The sequence below is a fragment of the Lucilia sericata genome, unplaced genomic scaffold (assembly GCF_015586225.1).
Source record: "Lucilia sericata isolate MDLA Ls3-8-SP2 unplaced genomic scaffold, ASM1558622v1 Contig001259F_arrow, whole genome shotgun sequence".
Lineage (NCBI taxonomy): Eukaryota > Metazoa > Arthropoda > Insecta > Diptera > Calliphoridae > Lucilia > Lucilia sericata.
In genome coordinates, this window is record NW_023995212.1 from 40,522 (window position 1) to 60,529 (window position 20,008).

A 20,008-nucleotide genomic window follows, 5' to 3' on the forward strand; every position below is an offset into this window, starting at 1 on the left:
ATATTCGGCCACCATAGTGTTTGGAGACAACAAGAGCTTCACTGAAAGGCACACCTGACAGACATCGCGCTCTATTATGGGTGTATGGTAGTGATTCAGCTGAGATCAATGGTATAATAATAAGTATGTATCCCAAGGATACTCCCTGAATACGGCAATCAGCTTCCTTCCATTGCCTCTAGGTGATAATATACTCTATGTACTAGCCGACCGACCACCACCCGCCTAGGTGACTAGGGAGGTATACAATTGCCACTCTCTTGTGGGCATTCTTCCAGGAGACCATCATGATGCCTCCCTCCTCTTTCTTGAAAAGAAAGACGTTCTTTATAGACAAATAAATAATTAATTAACACCATTACTTCCATTTTTTAATCTTCTAGATCTCACAAATACGCCAAATCTAGATTTCAATAAACACTTTTGGGTATAATACCAATATAATAACGAAAACAAACCCCGCCTGGAAAAACATTTTCATCATAGTTATTAACAATTTATCTAAATTAAACGAAACACTTGCTGTTTCTTTGCACAATGACCCTCGGTATAGTAGTATAGCAATCTTATTAATTTCAATTGTTAGTAAAAAAATATTTTTTTATTTAAAGAATATCATTACTGTCACTTTAGATTTTTGCACACACACAACAACATTTTTTTTTTTGCAAATAAAAAATGCAGAAAACAGTTTGGCGCGAAAAATTCTAGCAGAATTTCTTTTCGCAGTCGGCAGAATTGACATCAACTGCACTTCCCATTTAAAATACACATGTTTGATACCTTAGCCCTTTACGGTATGACATACCAGCAATGTAAAAAGGTATAGCTCCGTTGACGTCAACGAAGCTGGTTTGAAGTAAAAGCAGCGACTCGAATCAGGCGCGTAAAACACGAAAATATCTGAGGCGGGCCAAATTTCAATAAGCGGCTTATTATTAGATAAAGAAAACTTGCTTAAATGAAAACAAATTAATTTTATATTGTAAATTCTATAAATTTAGCGAAAGTATTCTGTAAATTGTACAAAATATGGCGAAATTTTCAAGCCGTATTAAGCTGAAAAATTTTCGGCGGCGGCGGCTTTGACATTTTGTTCGGCGGCTAGGGCTTAGTCGGCTTAAGCCGAATCGGCGCAAGTCTCTGGTCCGGCGCGTTCATTTTTTTGTTTACCTTTGCTGCTTCTACATGAAAGTGTAATGTACTGTGGAGTAACAGCATTATGATTGGGATATGCAAGATATCAATTTTCAGTGAGTATTTTGTTTTGTTTACGTTTTTTTGCTGAAATTTAAAATTGTAATGAAAGTAAATTTTAGTTTTTATTTTTATTAATTATCAACAATAAAGATCAATTTAACAAATATCTGTACGGACATTTACGCATAGCTTTATGCATTAGCAATGCTAAGCGCTCCTCCTCTTTACGTCTTTCCTCCTCTTCAAAGGCTTTGCGTATAGCATCCGCTTCATTGTAGCCTTTTCCGAAATCTCGTGCACCAATTCCAAATGATCCATTATTACCCTTACGCATGCAAATTGGAAATTCATGGCCATGGAATATTTAATATCTAAACCAGAACGTGTTGCCAGCTCTTGCCAAGTAAGAAAAGCCAATTTTCATTTTTCAATCTTTAATAGCCTGGTATTTTGGTTTAAATTCCTCCAGCATATTAAGGAAGTATTTTAGAGACTTCCTGTAATTCTGGCTTCTCAGCAAAGACTTGTAATGATAGCTGCAAAGAGTTTTGTATGGTGTCCAGGCCATGACCAACATCGTCGAGTTCTATATTAACCAAGGATTGCCTAAAGTAGCCTCTTCTAGTTTAACCATATCCTGGCATGCGTACCAAGATTTTTGTAAGGCAGAAAGCCTTCTATGATGCTATAAGAAATTCTAGAGACAGATCCTCCAATTCAAAAAAGTTCTTGGCGATAACGCAAAGTTCGCCCAGTTTTTGCAAATCCAATATAACTTTCCAGGTTTTTTTGATCTACAAATTAGAAAAATTTTAAAATTTCTTATTTATTTAAGACTATATGTGTTACATACCTCTACTGCAACTTCGTGTACTTTTGCGGATTAAATTGCAAAGAAAATTGTTTGAATTTCATCATTTTAACGATTCTAAACGTTCCTCAAAACCAATGCACTCACTTAAGTGCAAACGCTTAAAATCTTCTATATCCAATTTTTGCTCTTCCCTTAATGTAGTTAAACGTTCTAGTATGGTTTTCGGCCAAGCGGTAAACCTCCCATTTTCATGGCAAACTGATGATCCGGGTAAATTATAGAAAAAACTATCCAACATATCATATTCCAGCCACATTATCGTATATCAGCTCTTAACTGTTCCACCCAAATCGGTTATAGTAAGCAAAATCTCTGATAGCATATAAATGTTCTATACTTTGAGGTTTTTCATTAATCTTCTGATACATTTCCAGACAACGTTCCAGTAAACGCTCATTGGTATCAAACATACGATCCAGGTAATACTCGAAAATTTTCTTAACAATTCTATACGTTTCTTGATCATATATGGTTTCATAGGATCCACAATAACCAAAAAGGGTCCTATGTTAATGGTTGCTGGCAGTATTAAACGCATTTCTTCTTTGTTGCGCTTATGTTCCAAAATATCAGCCTTTACCTGCATGGAGGACTTTTTTGGCGGCCTTATATTCTGACATATAGGTGGGTACACTTAGCAGATAGAATTCTATAAAACGATCGTATTTATGGCATATGATCTTAAGGGAAAAATAGCTTTTAAATAACACTCTTGCAGCAAATCGTTGCATTTCACATATAACTCTTCTACCAATTCCACCGTCAAAATATATAAATCTGAAGCAAATCTTAGATTGCTTAAACATTCCGCATCTATTTGCCTAACACCACTGGACTTTTCCAAACCCTTTTTAAATAATTCTTTAGGGCAGGAGCAAACTCCTCGGGAGGGGTAGAATAAACAACTTCTTTATCCTCGGTTACCGATAAAAACCATAGCAAATATGGGCTTATTAAAGGGAAATTCTGTATTTATAAAATCACTAGACCATTGATATTGCAAATCCAGCAATAAAAACTGTTTACAAGGATTCGCTTAGCAAATTGGTAAAACTTTCATAGATTTTTCCAATAACACCCTGCATAGATTCTTGCATACGAAATTTCACTTGTAATATAAAGCGGGAAATTTTACTGATTTCAAAGACTTTCCAATTATTTAGACTAATATCGAGCCAACCTGTGCCCAGAGCCCTTAAAACTAAAATTATACCATTGGAAAGCTTACAAGGCCAAGTTGTTTTCAAATAATTGCCTATATTAGTAGATTGTTTCTGCTGGGATTTTAGAAAATCGGCTAAAGCCAAAGGTTTAGCAAAATTACCAACAACATATTTAAGGTCTCGATATATTGACATTCCGAGTTAACATTAATCATGCCTCAAATCCTTTAAAGGTATACAACAACCAGAAAGTCAATAACTTAGTTTTTCTTTCCTGCTATATCTATTTTCAAAGCTTTCAAATGACTCCTTTCTTCTTCGGCAAATCCAGAGTGAAAGGCCTTCTCTAGGGAGTTTCTTATGATCTCAGGTTTAAAATTCGAAATTCCAAAGGTAAAAGTTTGATAAATTTCTCAAACTCATAACTGGTCATCAAATGTTCATATAATATATAAATTTTCCAGTTTTAGTTGCTCAAAGAATTTGGCATCACATTGTATACCTTCCATTAACGTGTCCACCAATTTGTGGCGATACAAACGCTTCGCGGCTATATCCTGCCATAAAACACAATCCACTAAAGACTGCATACTTATTAAAATTTCGGCATTGTTGCGTTTTTCTACGGCCCGCTTTAACGCCGTATGAAATCAAAGGGATTTTCAGCCAAAAACATGATTTGTATTTTCGGCACCTCATAAACACATTCATCCTCTCTAAAACCCTGACAGACCATTTGCCATTAAAGGCCTCATATTTAAATACGGCCACATTTTGCCATCGTATTGTAATAAACTTTGCTGTAAAGGCAAATATGCTTTTGCCGGCAAAGGATAAACTTCTCCCGTTTCGATTTCACCCAATTTTAACCAGGCCTCCGGAGAATGACAATCATAATCAGTGTCATCAAAAAAACTTAAAGGCAAAAAATGTTTAAATGAATTTTCTGTTAGCAGATAATATTGCTCCTCTGTAGGCATTAACTCTATTTTAGTTAAACCCTCCTTTTCCAATTCCTTTTCAAGCTGCACTTTATTATAAATTCTTCTTCTCCTATCCACCTCTACATCTCGTGGCAATTGCTTGGCCGGCACATGTTTTGTCATTTGTACTTTGGGCAAAATGGTGTTTAAAGGGAACTTGTGGATTTTACCATTCTTACCCTTTAAGGTCAACCACTTTTGAGCCGTCTCTATTTTATGATATTCCTGTGAGGGCAGTTTGTTGGGTATATTTAGTTCTTTACACGTTGCCACAAAATCTGTAATGGGTTGACAAGTTTTAACCATTATGGGCATACTATCTATACTTTCTATAGTGCCACGATTTTCAGGCTTAATAAGTCCCTGAGAATAGATAACAGTGTGACGTTTTTCTAAGGCTGATATGGGCGGTTCATTGATCGAAGATGAAGTGGTATAATGTCTGGCCGAACTAAATATTGAAACCTTGGGTCTCTGGGACATTTTTTTTGCAAGTTATAAGTTCGATTTTTTTTTTTTTAAATGTGGTTTGAGTTTGAAAATATGTTTTTTTAAATAATATTTGTCAAATTTTATTAAAATCGTTACCGTTTTCAAAATTCCAATACTAATTTTAGTTTGATTTTTTTAGATTTTACATAATTTTCTATAAAAGTTTTTTTTTTATAAAAACGATAAAATTGTCTTTAAAAAGACAAAATTTCGAATAATTTTCCATTGAACAAAAATCTTTTATATAAAAGGAGAAAATTTTCAAAATTGTCTATAGAAAAACGAAATTTTGTAAAAAAAAAACGAAAAATCTTAATAATTTTCTATAAAAAAGAGAAAATTTCTATTAAAAAAAATTTTTTATAAAAAATTTCAAAAATAAAAAATCTATAAAAAGTAGAAAATCGAAAAAAATTTCGTAAATTTATAAAAAATAAAAGTTTGTCTTTTTTTATAAAGAAAAAGAACAATTGGATAATTTCTATAAAAAGATTTTTAAAAATTGTCTACCTTGAAAGGTTAAAAAAACAGTTTATTTCAATATAACAACTTTCCATCCCTGCTAGAAGTCACTAACAGCTGTCAAAACAATAATCGTCAGTTGCCGGCAAGATATAATAATATACAAAGTAAATTAATAAAGTAGCGACACGAGTTGTTGTACAACAAACGTCTACAAAAACCACAGGCAATTTGTTTTTTGTTCGAAATACTCACTTGTCAAAATTTGTTTACAAAAATGAACCAATAATTAATGGAAAATATGGCATTATTGTTGTACTTTCCAAAAATATGTTGTTATTTATATTAAAAGTCACAAAGTTTTCTTTATTTTTAAAAATTAGAACATTTTTAAAAATATTACACTTAAAATACACTTTTTTCACATTAAATACAGCAAATTACTCAGAAATTTGTACAAAAGCAAGCGTTAAAATGAAAACAAATATGGCAACATAAACATTTTTGACAAGTAAGTCCACAAATAGCAAGTTTAAAAAAATAGTCAGCTGTTCAAATGAGTCTACTTTATAAATTTACTTTGATAATATAAAATAAAATATTAATTATAAATTAATAACGCACATAAAGAAAACAACCCGACGAAAAATAAAACAAACCGTAACAGCTGTTTTATCAAAATAAACATTTTTTTTGGTGTGGTGAGTTATTTTTGTTTACAAATATGTGTTTCTGCACGTGGAAAAGACGCAAAAACTCGTTTTCATTATTTACATTTTCAATATGTGTTTATGCACGTGGAAAAAATTCAAAAAAATTGATTTCATGATTTACATTAAAAAAATATTTTTGATCAATTAAAATATGTGTATAAATGTGGAAAGGAACAAATCTGATAAAATATAAATATATTTGGGATTATATCGTTACCGAATGCCTTTTAATAAAAAAACATTCAAAAAATGTTACTATGGTCATATATAAAATGATATATAAGTGCTATCGGACGATCTTGTGCACGATAAAAACCTATATAGAACTTTAAGTTGGAAGTGTAGAAATCGGATGGCATACTTTTTTCCGGATTTCATCGTTCTAGGGGTGTACTACAACAACAAACTTTTTTTTACAAAAAAAGTTACTATAGCCGTATATATAAAATGATATATAACTGCTATCGGACGATCTTGTGCACGACAAAAACCTATATAGAACTTTAAGTTGGAAGTGTAGAAATCGGATGACATACATTTTTTTCCGGATTTCATCGTTCTAGGGTGTGTACTACAACAACAAACTTTTTTTTTACAAAAAATGTTACTATGGCCGTATATATAAAATGATATATAACTGCTATCGGACGATCTTGTGCACGATAAAAACCTATATAGAACTTTAAGTTGGAAGTGTAGAAATCGGATGGCATACATTTTTTCCAGATTTCATCGTTCTAGGGTGTGTACTACAACAACAAACTTTTTTTTACAAAAAAGTTACTATAGCCGTATATATAAAATGATATATAAGTGCTATCGGACGATCTTGTGCACGATAAAAACCTATATAGAACTTTAAGTTGGAAGTGTAGAAATCGTATGGCATACATTTTTTCCGGATTTCATCGTTCTAGGGTGTGTACTACAACAACAAACTTTTTTTTACAAAAAATGTTACTATAGCCGTATATATAAAATTATATATAAGTGCTATCGGACGATCTTGTGCACGATAACAAAACCTAGATTATAGGTGGAAGTGTAGAAATGGATACATTTTTTATTTTTCTGGGTTTATATTTATGATTCGTATATAATTATAAATTTTTATCTATAGAACTTTAAGTTGGAAGTGTAGAAATCGGATGGCATACATTTTTTCCGGATTTCATCGTTCTAGGGTGTGTACTACAACAACAAACTTTTTTTTTACAAAAAAGTTACTATAGCCGTAATATAAAATGATATATACTGCTATCGGACGATCTTGTGCACGATAAAAACCTATATAGAACTTTAAGTTGGAAGTGTAGAAATCGGATGGCATACATTTTTTTCCGGATTTCATCGTTCTAGGGTGTGTACTACAACAACAAACTTTTTTTTACAAAAAATGTTACTATGGCCGTATATATAAAATGATATATAACTGCTATCGGACGATCTTGTGCACGATAAAAACCTATATAGAACTTTAAGTTGGAAGTGTAGAAATCGGATGGCATACATTTTTTTCCGGATTTCATCGTTCTAGGGTGTGTACTACAACAACAAACTTTTTTTTACAAAAAATGTTACTATAGCCGTATATATAAATGATATATAAGTGCTATCGGACGATCTTGTGCACGATAAAAACCTATATAGAACTTTAAGTTGGAAGTGTAGAAATCGATGGCATACATTTTTTTCCGGATTTCATCGTTCTAGGGTGTGTACTACAACAACAAACTTTTTTTTACAAAACTGGTTACTATAGCGATATATAAATTTACTATATAGTGCTATCGGAACGATCTTGTGCACGATTAAACACCTCTATAGAACTTTAAGTTGGAAGGTGTTAGAAATCGGATGGCATACATTTTTTTCCGGATTTCATCGTTCTAGGGTGTGACTACACAACAACTTTTTTTACAAAAAGTTACTATAGCCGTCTAATATAAATGATATATATCTTGCTATCGACACGATCTTGTGCATGATAAGAAACTATATAGAACTTTAAGCTGGAAGTGTAGAAATCGGATGGCATACATTTTTTCCGGATTTCATCGTTCTAGGGGTGTACACAACAACAAACTTTTTTTTTACAAAAAATGTTACTATGGCCGTATATATAAAATGATATATAACTGCTATCGGACGATCTTGTGCACGATAAAAACCTATATAGAACTTTAAGTTGGAAGTGTAGAAATCGGATGGCATACATTTTTTTCCAGATTTCATCGTTCTAGGGTGTGTACTACAACAACAACTTTTTTTTACAAAAAATGTTACTATAGCCGTATATATAAAATGATATATAAGTGCTATCGGACGATCTTGTGCACGATAAAAACCTATATAGAACTTTAAGTTGGAAGTGTAGAAATCGTATGGCATACATTTTTTTCCGGATTTCATCGTTCTAGGGTGTGTACTACAACAACAAACTTTTTTTTACAAAAATGTTATTATGGCCGTATATATAAAATGATGTATAACTGCTATCGGACGATCTTGTGCACGATAAAAACCTATATAGAACTTTAAATTGGAAGTGTAGAAATCGGATGGCATACATTTTTTTCCGGATTTCATCGTTCTAGGGTGTGTACTACAACAACAAACTTTTTTTTTACAAAAAAGTTACTATAGCCGTATATATAAAATGATATATAACTGCTATCGGACGATCTTGTGCACGACAAAAACCTATATAGAACTTTAAGTTGGAGTGTAGAAATCGGATGGCATACATTTTTTTCCGGATTTCATCGTTCTAGGGTGTGTACTACAACAACAAACTTTTTTTTACAAAAAATTTTATTATGAAAGTATATATAAAATGATATATAACTGCTATCGGACGATCTTGTGCACGATAAAAACCTATATAGAACTTTAAGTTGGAAGTGTAGAAATCGGATGACATACATTTTTTTCCGGATTTCATCGTGCTAGGGTGTGTACTACAACAACAAACTTTTTTTTTTACAAAATATTTTATTATGGAAGTATATAGAAAATTATATATAACTGCTATCGGACGATCTTGTGCACGATAAAAACCTATATAGAACTTTAAGTTGGAAATATACAAATCGGATGGCATAATTTGTTTTGTGGATTTCATCGTTCTAGGGTGTGTACTACAGCACAAACTTTTTTTACAAAAAATTTGACTATATCCGTATATAGGAAAATTATATATAACTGCTATAGGAAGATCTTTGCACGATAAAACATATATAGAACTTTAAGTCGGAAGTGTAGAAATTGGATGGCATAATCTGTTTGAGATTTTAGGAAGGGTCAACTGTGGACCGACCCTTACAAAATTCAACAGATAAATTTTGTTTCATATAAAAGTTGTTGTCGAATTTTATAGCTATTTTTTTAAGCCAGTTATGAGTGGTAGTAATTTCCCGAGGTGGACCTTATATCGGGGATAGGTTAAATTATGGACCGATCCCCTTAAATTTGACAAAACGATGTTGACTCCTTGTTTATGTGGAATTTCTTTGCTATATTGGTATTTGCTCGGGCGCCACAAAATGAAAAACCTTAATATTTTTAAGGTAAAATTTAAAAATGGTGGGCAAATCTTTTCTATTTTTATTAAAAAATTAGTTTAAAAAACGAAGAAGAAACACGTCTTGTTTAAACCAATATATAATGAACAGTAAGTCTTTATTTAATTCAAATTTTCTATATAGCTATTAATACTTCATTTTTCTTTAGATATTTCTCCTACTTTCCCGTTGGCCATTGTTCATTCCATTTAACCGAACAGTAAGTAGAATATCTTATACTTTTGTTTAATGTTACATATGTTTAGATACATGTTTAGATTTATGTTTACTTTTATGTTTAAATACAATTCATTTTTAGTTTTAAATCTTAAACATGTTGTTTAATTGGGACAATTAACAGATAGGTAAGTGAACGCGAACTGGTGCAGAATCGAACGAACATCCCGGCCCCATTGAAGGACCAAAGGTCTTCAACTCATTGGTAATAATGCGAGCTTTTGAATGGGACGTTTAAATACGCCGTTTTTTGTGCGTATCTCTGCCACCCTGACCTTGCCGTCCTTGCCTTCTGTTACGGCTACGATGCGTCCGGTCAACCACTCCTGGGGTGGCAGGTTGTCTTCGTGAATTATCACTAACTCGCCCACCTGCAGATTGGGAGCTTGCTGCTGCCATTTGGCCTTGTGCTGTAGACCCAGTATATATTCTTTGGACCAAGCTTGCCAAAACATCTCCTTGAGTCCGGAGAGTAGTCGCCATCGCCTCCAAGACTTCAGCACGTTGCCTTTCGCGCCTTCTTCTGATCCTGGCGGCAGCGAACGCAGACCCCCGCCTATTAACAGATGTGCTGGCGTTAGTGCTTCCCCGTCGTTGGGATCTGGTGACAGCGGTGCTATGGGTCGGCTGTTCAGCACCGCCTCCACTTCTGCAAGCATGGTTCCCATTTCTTCGGCGTTGAGAGACGCGTTGCCTACTGCTCGCAGAAGCAGGTGTTTGGCTTGCTTGACAGCAGCTTCCCACAGACCTCCGAAGTGAGGTGCTCGAGGTGGAATGAAGCTGAACTCGATTTCGACTGATGCCGCGAATGTCACCAGGGCCTCTCGTTGATCCTCGAACGCCTTCTGTAGTTCCTTCAACTCTCTGCTGGCTCCTACAAAGTTCGTTGCATTGTCGCAATGAATCCTCCTCGGCAGTCCTCGTCTGGCAGCAAACCTTTTAAGACATAAAATAAATGCATTAGATGACAAATCAGACACCAACTCCAAGTGAACAGCCTTTGAAGAAAAACAAACAAACACCGCAATATACATCTTTATTGGCGGTCTTCCTCGAATTCTCAGTGATACATTTACTGGTCCACAAAAGTCAACGCCAACAACTAAAAATGGACGCATAGCCCTCACTCTATCGGTGGGTAAGTCTCCCATTATCTGAGACATTAATTTTGGTTTGTATCGAAAACAATGGACACATTTACGAACAATTCTTCGACATTCCTCCTTGGCATTTACTAACCAGATTTTTTCTCTTAACAATGATATCATAGCCTTGGCACCGGCATGACAATTAACAATATGTAAATGTCGAAGATATATCTCGACGAAATGTATACCCTTTGGTAATAAGAGTGGAAATCTTGTATCATAAGGTATTGGAGCATTAAGTAATCTGCCTCCCACTCTTATAAGAGAAAAAGAACGACCGTCCTCAGTGACATTGTGAATGAATGGGGTCAATTTTTGGATATTAGATGGTAATATCTGAGACTTTTTCAATTTAAGTATTTCGTCACTGTAATACTCCATCTGTATGATCTCCACAATTTTTAGAAAAGACCAATTTAATTCCTTAGCTGTGGGAACCTTAAACTTATCTATTTTCAATTTTCTAGTGCCATTGACAAATCTAAGAACAAAACACACGATCCTTAGGAACTTGTTATAAGAAGAATGCCTTTTCAAAAGATTAATGAAAGTGTTCGTAGAATCTTCTATACCTTTCTGATTCTTTATTGACAATAAAACAGTGGATTTTCTTTTTTCTAAAGACTCTTGTTCGGGATTTAGCTTAATGTTTTTACTAGCTGGCCAATTAGAAGATTCTTTTAACAGAAAAGCAGGCCCACCGAACCATATAGAATTTATTAATTCATCCACATCACACCCTCTTGATACTATGTCAGCAGGGTTATGTTTCGTTGGAACATGTCGCCATATTGCGTGAGCTGTACATTCTTGAATCTCTGCGACTCTATTTGAAACAAAAGTTGTAAGTAAAGACGGGTGTGTTTTTATCCAATACAATGTTATTTCCGAATCTGTCCAAAAATTTATAGTTTCGATTTCAAAATTTATCATATTTTTCAACTTAGTCCACAGTTTAGCCAATAGATGAGCGGCGCATAACTCAAGTCTAGGTAGCGATTTGGTCTTAATTGGAGCTACTTTAGACTTTGCGGTTAACAGTCTACAATATGTTTTGTCTTCAATTGTGCTCCGTATATAAATACAGCACCCATAAGCTCTTATCGAGGCATCGCAAAATCCGTGTATTTGGACATTTGCCGTTGAGGTTGTTTGCACAAATCTGTGAACTGAAATTGATTTTATTTTTAATAAATTACTTTTGAAATTCTCCCATGTCGTATTCAATCGCATGGGGATCGATTCATCCCAGTCTAGTTTTTGAAGCCAAAGCTCCTGAAGAAGCATTTTAGACTTGGTTACAATTGGGCTTAAAAGTCCGAGAGGATCAAAGAGCCGAGAAGAAACGGACAAAATGTTTCGTTTTGTTGCTCGTAAATTACTAAATGTATCTTCCAAATGAAAAGTGAAAGAATCGTTCTTCGGAACCCAATGTATTCCTAATGCCTTAGACGTTTCTGAATCATTTACTAACAGTTTTTCCATTTGATTACTATTTTTATCATCTGAATAATTTGTAAACCACTTTGTTAATATAAATCCAGCAGATTTAAGGATTTCTGTAACTTGATCTCTAATTTTTACGAGATCAACTATAGTATCAGCGCCAGTTATTAAATCATCAACATAAAAGTCAGTCCGAATGACCTTGGCGCCGAGTGGTAAACTATTTTGGTATAAATCACTTAGGTAAACAAGGCACCTAATTGCGAGAAATGGAGCCGATGAAATACCATAAGTTACTGTGTTCAATCGAAATATTTTCAATGAATCTGAAGGACTTTCTCTCCATAGTATAAGCTGAAAATTTCTATCAGCCTCACTGATTAAAACCTGACGGTACATTTTTTCAATGTCAGCAGTTACAACATATCTATGAAACCGAAAGCGAATTAATATTGAATAAAGCTCCTCTTGTATAGTTGGTCCAACCATTAACAAGTCATTTAAAGATGTATGAGAAGTAGTTTTACTTGACGCGTCAAAAACTACTCGAAGTTTAGTACTTGTGCTCTGTGGACGTAAAATACATTGATGAGGGATAAAATAGTGAGAATAGTTTGGAATACGATTGTCAGTGACGGACATATGACCTAATTCGAGGTATTCTTTCATGAATTCATGATACATATTTTTCATTGTTGGATCTTTCGAAAGTCTACGCTCTAAGGATATAAATCGTCTCTTAGCTATTTCAAAGGAAGATCCTAACATATTTGAATCTTTCTTGAATGGCAAGGAAACTAAAAATCGACCTGAGTCTAAGCGCTTAACTGACTCCTTAAATTTTTTCTCACATTCTCGTTGTTCTTCATTATACATTACTACATCACGAGGTAGCTCTTCTAACTCCCAAAATTTTCTAACAACGGAATCCACATAATCTTCATTTTCAATAAGTTCATTTACGTGACAAAGATTTGATCTCGTGCCCTTTGGTTGATTGCATTTTCCAGCTACAATCCAACCAAGTGTAGTTTTCTGAAGCATTGGCATATTGTGTGTAGATTTTATTTGACCCACACAAAGTAGCTCGAAGAAAATTTCACTACCAATTAGAATATCCACTTTTTGTGGTTTGTAGAAGCATGGATCTGCTAATTCAATATTCTTTGGAATATCCCAGTCGTTTATGTTTATCTTACGATCAGGTAGATAGCTTGTAATCGAACCTAATATCCAGAATTTCGAATTTAATTGTGTGCTATTAACTCTTGATTTCATAGTCAATTCAACACTTGACTTAGCAACTGAATTAGCTTTTCCGATACCATTTAAACTCAATTTACCTCCCTCTCTTTTTAGTCTCAGTCTTTGGGCCAATTCTTCAGTTATTAAATTCGTCTGAGACCCAGAATCTAATAATGCTCTTGCCATAATAAAATCACCAGAATAGCTTCTTACTTTGACTAATGCCGTTGCAAGAATCACATTATCGTCAGAAGATGAAAAATTTATTGAAGCCTGAGATGTTGCTGGATGATCAGTAGCATTTGAAATGTTTTGACTATTAGTTGTAACATTAGAATCGTTCCCAAAACGATGCAAAAGATTGTTGTGAGAACCATTACAAATTCCACATTTCCTATAATTACATCTCGATACAGTGTGACCTTTTTTAAGACAGTTAATACATGCAGGAACGGATTTTATAAACTCAAATCTTTGACGAACCGATTCTGCAGTAAAAGAGGGGCAATCGTAAATATTGTGTTGAGCAGATTTGCAAAATAAGCATTTATCTGCTGATTGTTTTGTTTTCACACAAGTTAGTGATGTTTTTGAAGATTTTTTCGGTGGAATTTCATTTTTATTTTTTATGGATTTAAGCCTTGAATTTGAAGATTCGTCTGCAGCAATATGCTGATAACGTTTATTCAAAATGGCTTCACAGTCACTCCATAATGGAAGATTTTCAAAATCTAAATGTTCTTCCCATTTAGATTTAGTGACTGGATCAACTTTTGACATTACCAAATGAATTAATATTGCATTTGTAATCTTTTTGTCATCACCGATTGATAATAACGAGTCATAAATTGCCGATACTGTGTCGATCATGTTACGCAAAGCAGGAGCCGAAGGTTTTTTAATTTCAGGGAGATCAAAAAGTTTAGAAATGTTATCAAAAAATATTAGGCACTCATTATCATAAACCTTTTTTAGGCTGTTTAGTGCTTTTGGATAATTTTCCTCAGAAATCTGAAAAGCTTTGACTGTACCCAAAGCTTCGTCAGATAAGCATGAAATCAAATGATTAAATTTCTCGATATCAGTAAGCGTATGATCGTTATGAACCAAATTCTCGAATAAACTCATGAAATTTTTAAATTCGGAGTATTTTCCATTGAATTTTGGGAGTCGCATATTAGGTAACCTAGAGTGGTGAGCCGACATGTTAAATGACGTCTCAGCAAAGCTTGGTTTCCTTTTTTTGGCTTGTAAACTTAGCAATAACGATTTAGTTGATACACAAAGATCTTCAAGCTCAGATCTGTCACTATTCAAAGGATCAAAATTTTCCAACTCTGACTGATATTCCATAGCTTGAGTAATATAACCTTGCAATATTTCTAGACGACAATCTATCTCAAAAGTATTAAAAGATATTGTTTTTGAAATAATAGATTGTCGGATTCTAGAAATGCTATCTATCACTTTGGATTTTCTTTGAACTAAAATCTCCAGAGTATCTGGTTGAGGATCTTTTTGGTGTTTTTTGCCAACCATTTTACGGCCAATATAAACTTTCAAAAGAAAACTAGCTAATATTTTATTAAACCGAAAGGCATATATTGGAGCGTAATAAATTTTTAAAGAAATTCTCAAAATAGCCAATATAAAAAACTAAGACAATAACAGTCCTTGTACTTTCTAATGTGGCAGTAGATAATATTGAAATAAAAGTCTATTTTTACATAAAATTTTTCAGGGTGTAAAACTAAAAACGACTTTTGTAGATTCTTGTTCCAAAAACTAAATGCCACACAATTTATTTTGGGATTTATTTCAAATTGAATACAAAAGGAATACCTGTTAATATTCTGTCCTATGTCCAGTACAAAATCACACATGCAACCAGATTCCTTTTCCACTTTCAGATTTCATTAAATAAAATAATGGCAACTTAATACCAATTCCACATCAAAACTTTTTTATGTTTATTTTATCCGCTTTTTAATTTAATCTTTTAATTTTTATTTTTGATTTTATACACGAGTTTTGTTTATTTTTGATTATTAATTATTTAGGGATAGTATATTTTTAAAGAACAGATCAATAACTATACCATGAACCATTTATGTCACCACTAACCAATTCAGAGTATTGCCAGGTATAATAATTAATAGAATGATTTTATTAATCAAACTATATTAAACTAAAACTTTTAATAATATATTAAAATATATATTATTTGATCTGTTAAAACCTTTTTTAATTTTTCTCACAAATATAGTATCTATTCCTTTAGTTTATTTATTCTTTTAGTTAAAAAAAGAAAAACACACAGACTTATTTCGTTCAGTGTAACTTTTTTGTGGAAAAATAAACTTGGCACCACCTTTTATAACAATTCGATTAACAGGCAGCCAGCTGACATACATTAATCGATGTATTTAACTAAAATGTAAACAAATCGAAAAAAAAATTATTAAACAAATAAACAACAGATGAAACAAATAAACACTGGCGAATAAAATAGCAAAAAAAAAAAGGAAATTTAATAAATGAAAAACAAAATAATTGTTAAACTTGAAGTGTTTAAACAACTTTGTGTGGTGTGAATATTCGTTCGGATGCGATCGTGAAAATTTATAAAATGGCAGGAATGTACGTGTGAATCAAATATTTTCGTGGACAATTAAAATAGTTTTTGTTTGTTCTTTCTTTTTCTTTTCTTTCAGGCTAGTATCACTTTTATAAAAAATATAATTGCAAATGGAGTGCAATATAATTTCGTGAAATTACCCGTAGAAATGCAAGTTAAATAATTTTGAGCAGTTTACAAAATTATCTCTCAATCTGAGTATATTACAGATTGTAGGTTAGAATTTCACAAAACTTAGTTGCACGTTACCTCGGTATCAGACAGTCCTGAATCCGTATTACTTTCCTGGTGATTGCTTCTACAGTTTCGGCAACGACAGCGGCAGCGAGGCATCAGTACGAGATGACAGTGTTCCAAGTAAGTAACGATGTTTTAAAAATGCTCGATTACTTTAGTAAGACGTGTTTCTAAACTTTTGCAATATATTAGCAATAAGTTTAATGTTTTATTTTGTATAATCTTAACAAAATAACACAATTGGATCGTAATAAATTAACGAATTAACAATTGATAATAAATAGAAAAAGATAAGTCCCTGCTCGGGCGCCAAAATGAAAAACCTTAATATTTTTTAAGGTAAAATTTAAAAATGGTGGGCAAATCTTTTCTATTTTTATTAAAAAATTAGTTTAAAAAACGAAGAAGAAACACGTCTTGTTTAAACCAATATATAATGAACAGTAAGTCTTTATTTAATTCAAATTTTCTATATAGCTATTAATACTTCATTTTTCTTTAGATATTTCTCCTACTTTCCCGTTGGCCATTGTTCATTCCATTTAACCGAACAGTAAGTAGAATATCTTATACTTTTGTTTAATGTTACATATGTTTAGATACATGTTTAGATTTATGTTTACTTTTATGTTTAAATACAATTCATTTTTAGTTTTAAATCTTAAACATGTTGTTTAATTGGGACAATTAACAGATAGGTAAGTGAACGCGAACTGGTGCAGAATCGAACGAACAGTATTTTTATTACAATTATTGGAGTTAATATCTTTTTCTGAAGGGGAACTTATATGGGGGTAGGGTCAATTTTGAACCAACCCAGAAAGGTTTTAGATCATATAAATCTTGTAAAATAATTTCCTGATCCTAATAAAATTTGGCAAAAAGATTTTAGTTCCTATAAAACTTGTTTTTGTCGTTCTTCTTCGCTATACTGGAATATTGAAGCTCAATAATAAACTCCATCAACTAAAAATATATTGGCAAATATTGGCTAAGATCCTAGTCTATAGTTTTATGGATTTTAGACCAATATTTCGGTGTAAAAGTTCCTTGGCTCCCTGATGAGTTTATCGTATACCGATATTGTCCATTTTCAATAACAAACTCAATCTTAGACTGTAATAAGATCCCAGCATATACTTTTATGGATATTAGACCAATATTTCAATGTGTTACAAACGGTGTAAAATGTTCCTTGACTCCCTGATGGGTTGTGTCTTCCAAGTGGTGATTTAGCGATCTTGAAAGTGACGGAACTAATAGGGAATCACATTGTTCGCCGGTCTCTGGTAAGATTTTAGGTTGATAGTCATGCTGCATTTAAAGCATTATTATGTCATAGCTGTATTCTTGCATAGTCGTAGAATGAAGAAAAGATCTAAGTATTATTATGAGACCGTTTAAAATAAGGCTGTGTTGGGTACCAGGACCCTGCAATATACACAAATGATGTATCTGGCGAACTGATACGATGAGGCTCGAATCTTGTCCCATATGAACGGAACAAGAAGTTAAAGCCACCCCTTTTTCATTTTTTAGGTTGATCTCCGGTGGATTCCGTGACTCTTTCAACCAGTCATGGAATATAGAATGAATTGCACATTATATATGGCCGTTTTAAAAATACTTGATTTTAATGAAACCGGGATTATTATTGGGATAGATGGTGTACACCAAGAACACTTGCACTGGCTACAAAACATTATTAAAATACATAAATTTTTCTTAGCACAAAATAAATATGTCTAGTAATTTTTTTTTGTTTCATTTGTTTACGTTTTTACAGAAACTCACCACACAACAATCAAAAACAGCTGTTAGGGTTTGCTGTTTTATCAAAAGGTTGTTTTATTAACGGGTATAAATTAATAGGGTTCTATAAATCGACTTTCGAATAATCGAACAATCGACTTTTTGTCGAAAAAAGTCGAAAAGTCGAAGTCGACTATTTTGTTCCAAAAAAGTCGATAACTCGACTATCGTCTATGAAAAAAGTCGACTTTGTAAATAAAAGTCGAAAAAAGTCGAAAAGTCGAAGAAAGTCGAAAAAAGTCGGAAAAAGTCGAAAAGTCGGAAAAAGTCGAAAAGTCGAAAATATTCGAAAATTTTAAAAAAGTGGAAAAGAGGTCAAAAACTCTAAAATAGTCGGAAAAAACTCGAAAAAAGTAAAAAATAGTCGAAAAAAGTCGAAAAGAAGTCGAAATAAGTCGAAAATAGTCAAAAAGTCGTAAAAAATCGAAAAGTCGGAAAATGTCGAAAAGTCGAAAAAAGTCGAAAAGTCGGAAAAAGTCGAAAGGTCGAAAAGTCGAAAAAAGTCGGAAAAAGTCGAAAAGTCGACCATTTATAAAATACTAAAAGTCGAAAAGTCTAAAAGTCGACTTTTAAATAAATGAAAAATTTTAAAAAAGTGGAAAAGAGGTCAAAAACTCTAAAATAGTCGGAAAAAACTCGAAAAAAGTAAAAAATAGTCGAAAAAAAGTCGAAATAAGTCGAAAATAGTCAAAAAGTCGTAAAAAATCGAAAAGTCGGAAAATGTCGAAAAGTTGAAAAAAGTCGGAAAAAGTCGAAAAAAGTCGAAAAGTCGAAAAAAGTCGGAAAAAGCCGAAAGGTCAAAAAGTCGGAAAAAGTCGAAAAGTCGACCATTTATAAAATACTAAAAGTCGAAAAGTCTAAAAGTCGACTTTTAAATAAATGAAAAAGGTCGAAAAGTCGAAAAATCGACTTTTCATAAAATGGAAAAAGTCGAAAGGTCGAAAAGTCGACTTTTAACTAAATGCAAAAAGTCGAAAAGTCGACTTTTCGTTTCAACTATAGAACCCTAAAAATTAATACCCGTTAATAAAACAACCTTTTGATAAAACAGCAAACCCTAGCAGCTGTTTTTGATTGTTGTGTGGTGAGTTTCTGTAAAAACGTAAACAAATGAAACAAAAACAAATTACTAGACATATTTATTTTGTGCTAAGAAAAATTTATGTATTTTAATAATGTTTTATAGCCAGTGCAAGTGTTCTTGGTGTACACCATCTACCCCAATAATAATCCCGGTTTCATTAGAATCAAGTATTTTTAAAACGGCCATATATAATGTGCAATTCATTCTATATTCCATGAATGGTTGAAAGAGTCACGGAATCCATCGGAGATCAACCTAAAAACTGAAAAAAGGGTGGCTTTAACTTCTTGTTCCGTTCATATGCGACAAGATTCGAGCCTCATCGTATCAGTTCGCCAGATACCTCATTTGTGTATATTGCAGGGTCCTGGTACCCAACACAGCCTTATTGTAAACGGTCTCATAATAATACTTAGATCTTTTCTTCATTCTACGACCATGCAAGAATACAGCTATGACATATTAATGCTTTAAGTGCAGCATGACTATCAACCTAAAATCTTACCAGAGACCGGCGAACAATGTGATTCCCTATTAGTTCCGTCACTTTCAAGATCGCTAAATCACCACTTGGAAGACACAACCCATCTGGGTGTCAAGGAACATTTTACACCGTTTGTAACACATTGAAATATTGGTCTAATATCCATAAAAGTATATGCTGGGATCTTATTACAGTCTAAGATTGAGTTTGTTATTGAAAATGGACAA

At 33.0% G+C, this 20,008-nt stretch overlaps 2 protein-coding genes and 1 pseudogene across 3 annotated transcripts in view; 1 reads left to right on the forward strand and 2 right to left on the reverse strand.

The window, feature by feature from the left end:
• Window positions 1-1,351: 1,351 nt before the first annotated feature.
• On the reverse strand, window positions 1,352-4,703 carry LOC119610654 (annotated as a pseudogene).
• Window positions 2,569-20,008, forward strand: part of LOC119610657 (telomerase Cajal body protein 1 homolog) — a 30,248-nt gene continuing 12,808 nt past the window's right edge. Inside the window, exon 1 of the mRNA XM_037965969.1 lies at window positions 2,569-2,698. The gene's annotated coding sequence lies outside the window, so the exon portion shown is untranslated. The remainder of the gene's footprint in view (window positions 2,699-20,008) is intronic.
• Window positions 9,560-16,543, reverse strand: LOC119610658. Of its 2 annotated transcripts, none has more exons than XM_037965971.1 (2): window positions 16,414-16,543; window positions 9,560-10,623 (listed from the first exon to the last, which is right to left on the reverse strand). In XM_037965971.1, the coding sequence occupies exons 1-2, from the start codon at window positions 16,495-16,497 to the stop codon at window positions 9,922-9,924; spliced, it is 786 nt and encodes a 261-aa protein (XP_037821899.1). In that variant the 5' UTR covers window positions 16,498-16,543; the 3' UTR covers window positions 9,560-9,921. The 2 variants fall into 2 exon arrangements, with proteins under 2 accessions (XP_037821899.1, XP_037821901.1); XM_037965973.1 differs by lacking the exon at window positions 16,414-16,543 and adding an exon at window positions 15,369-15,563.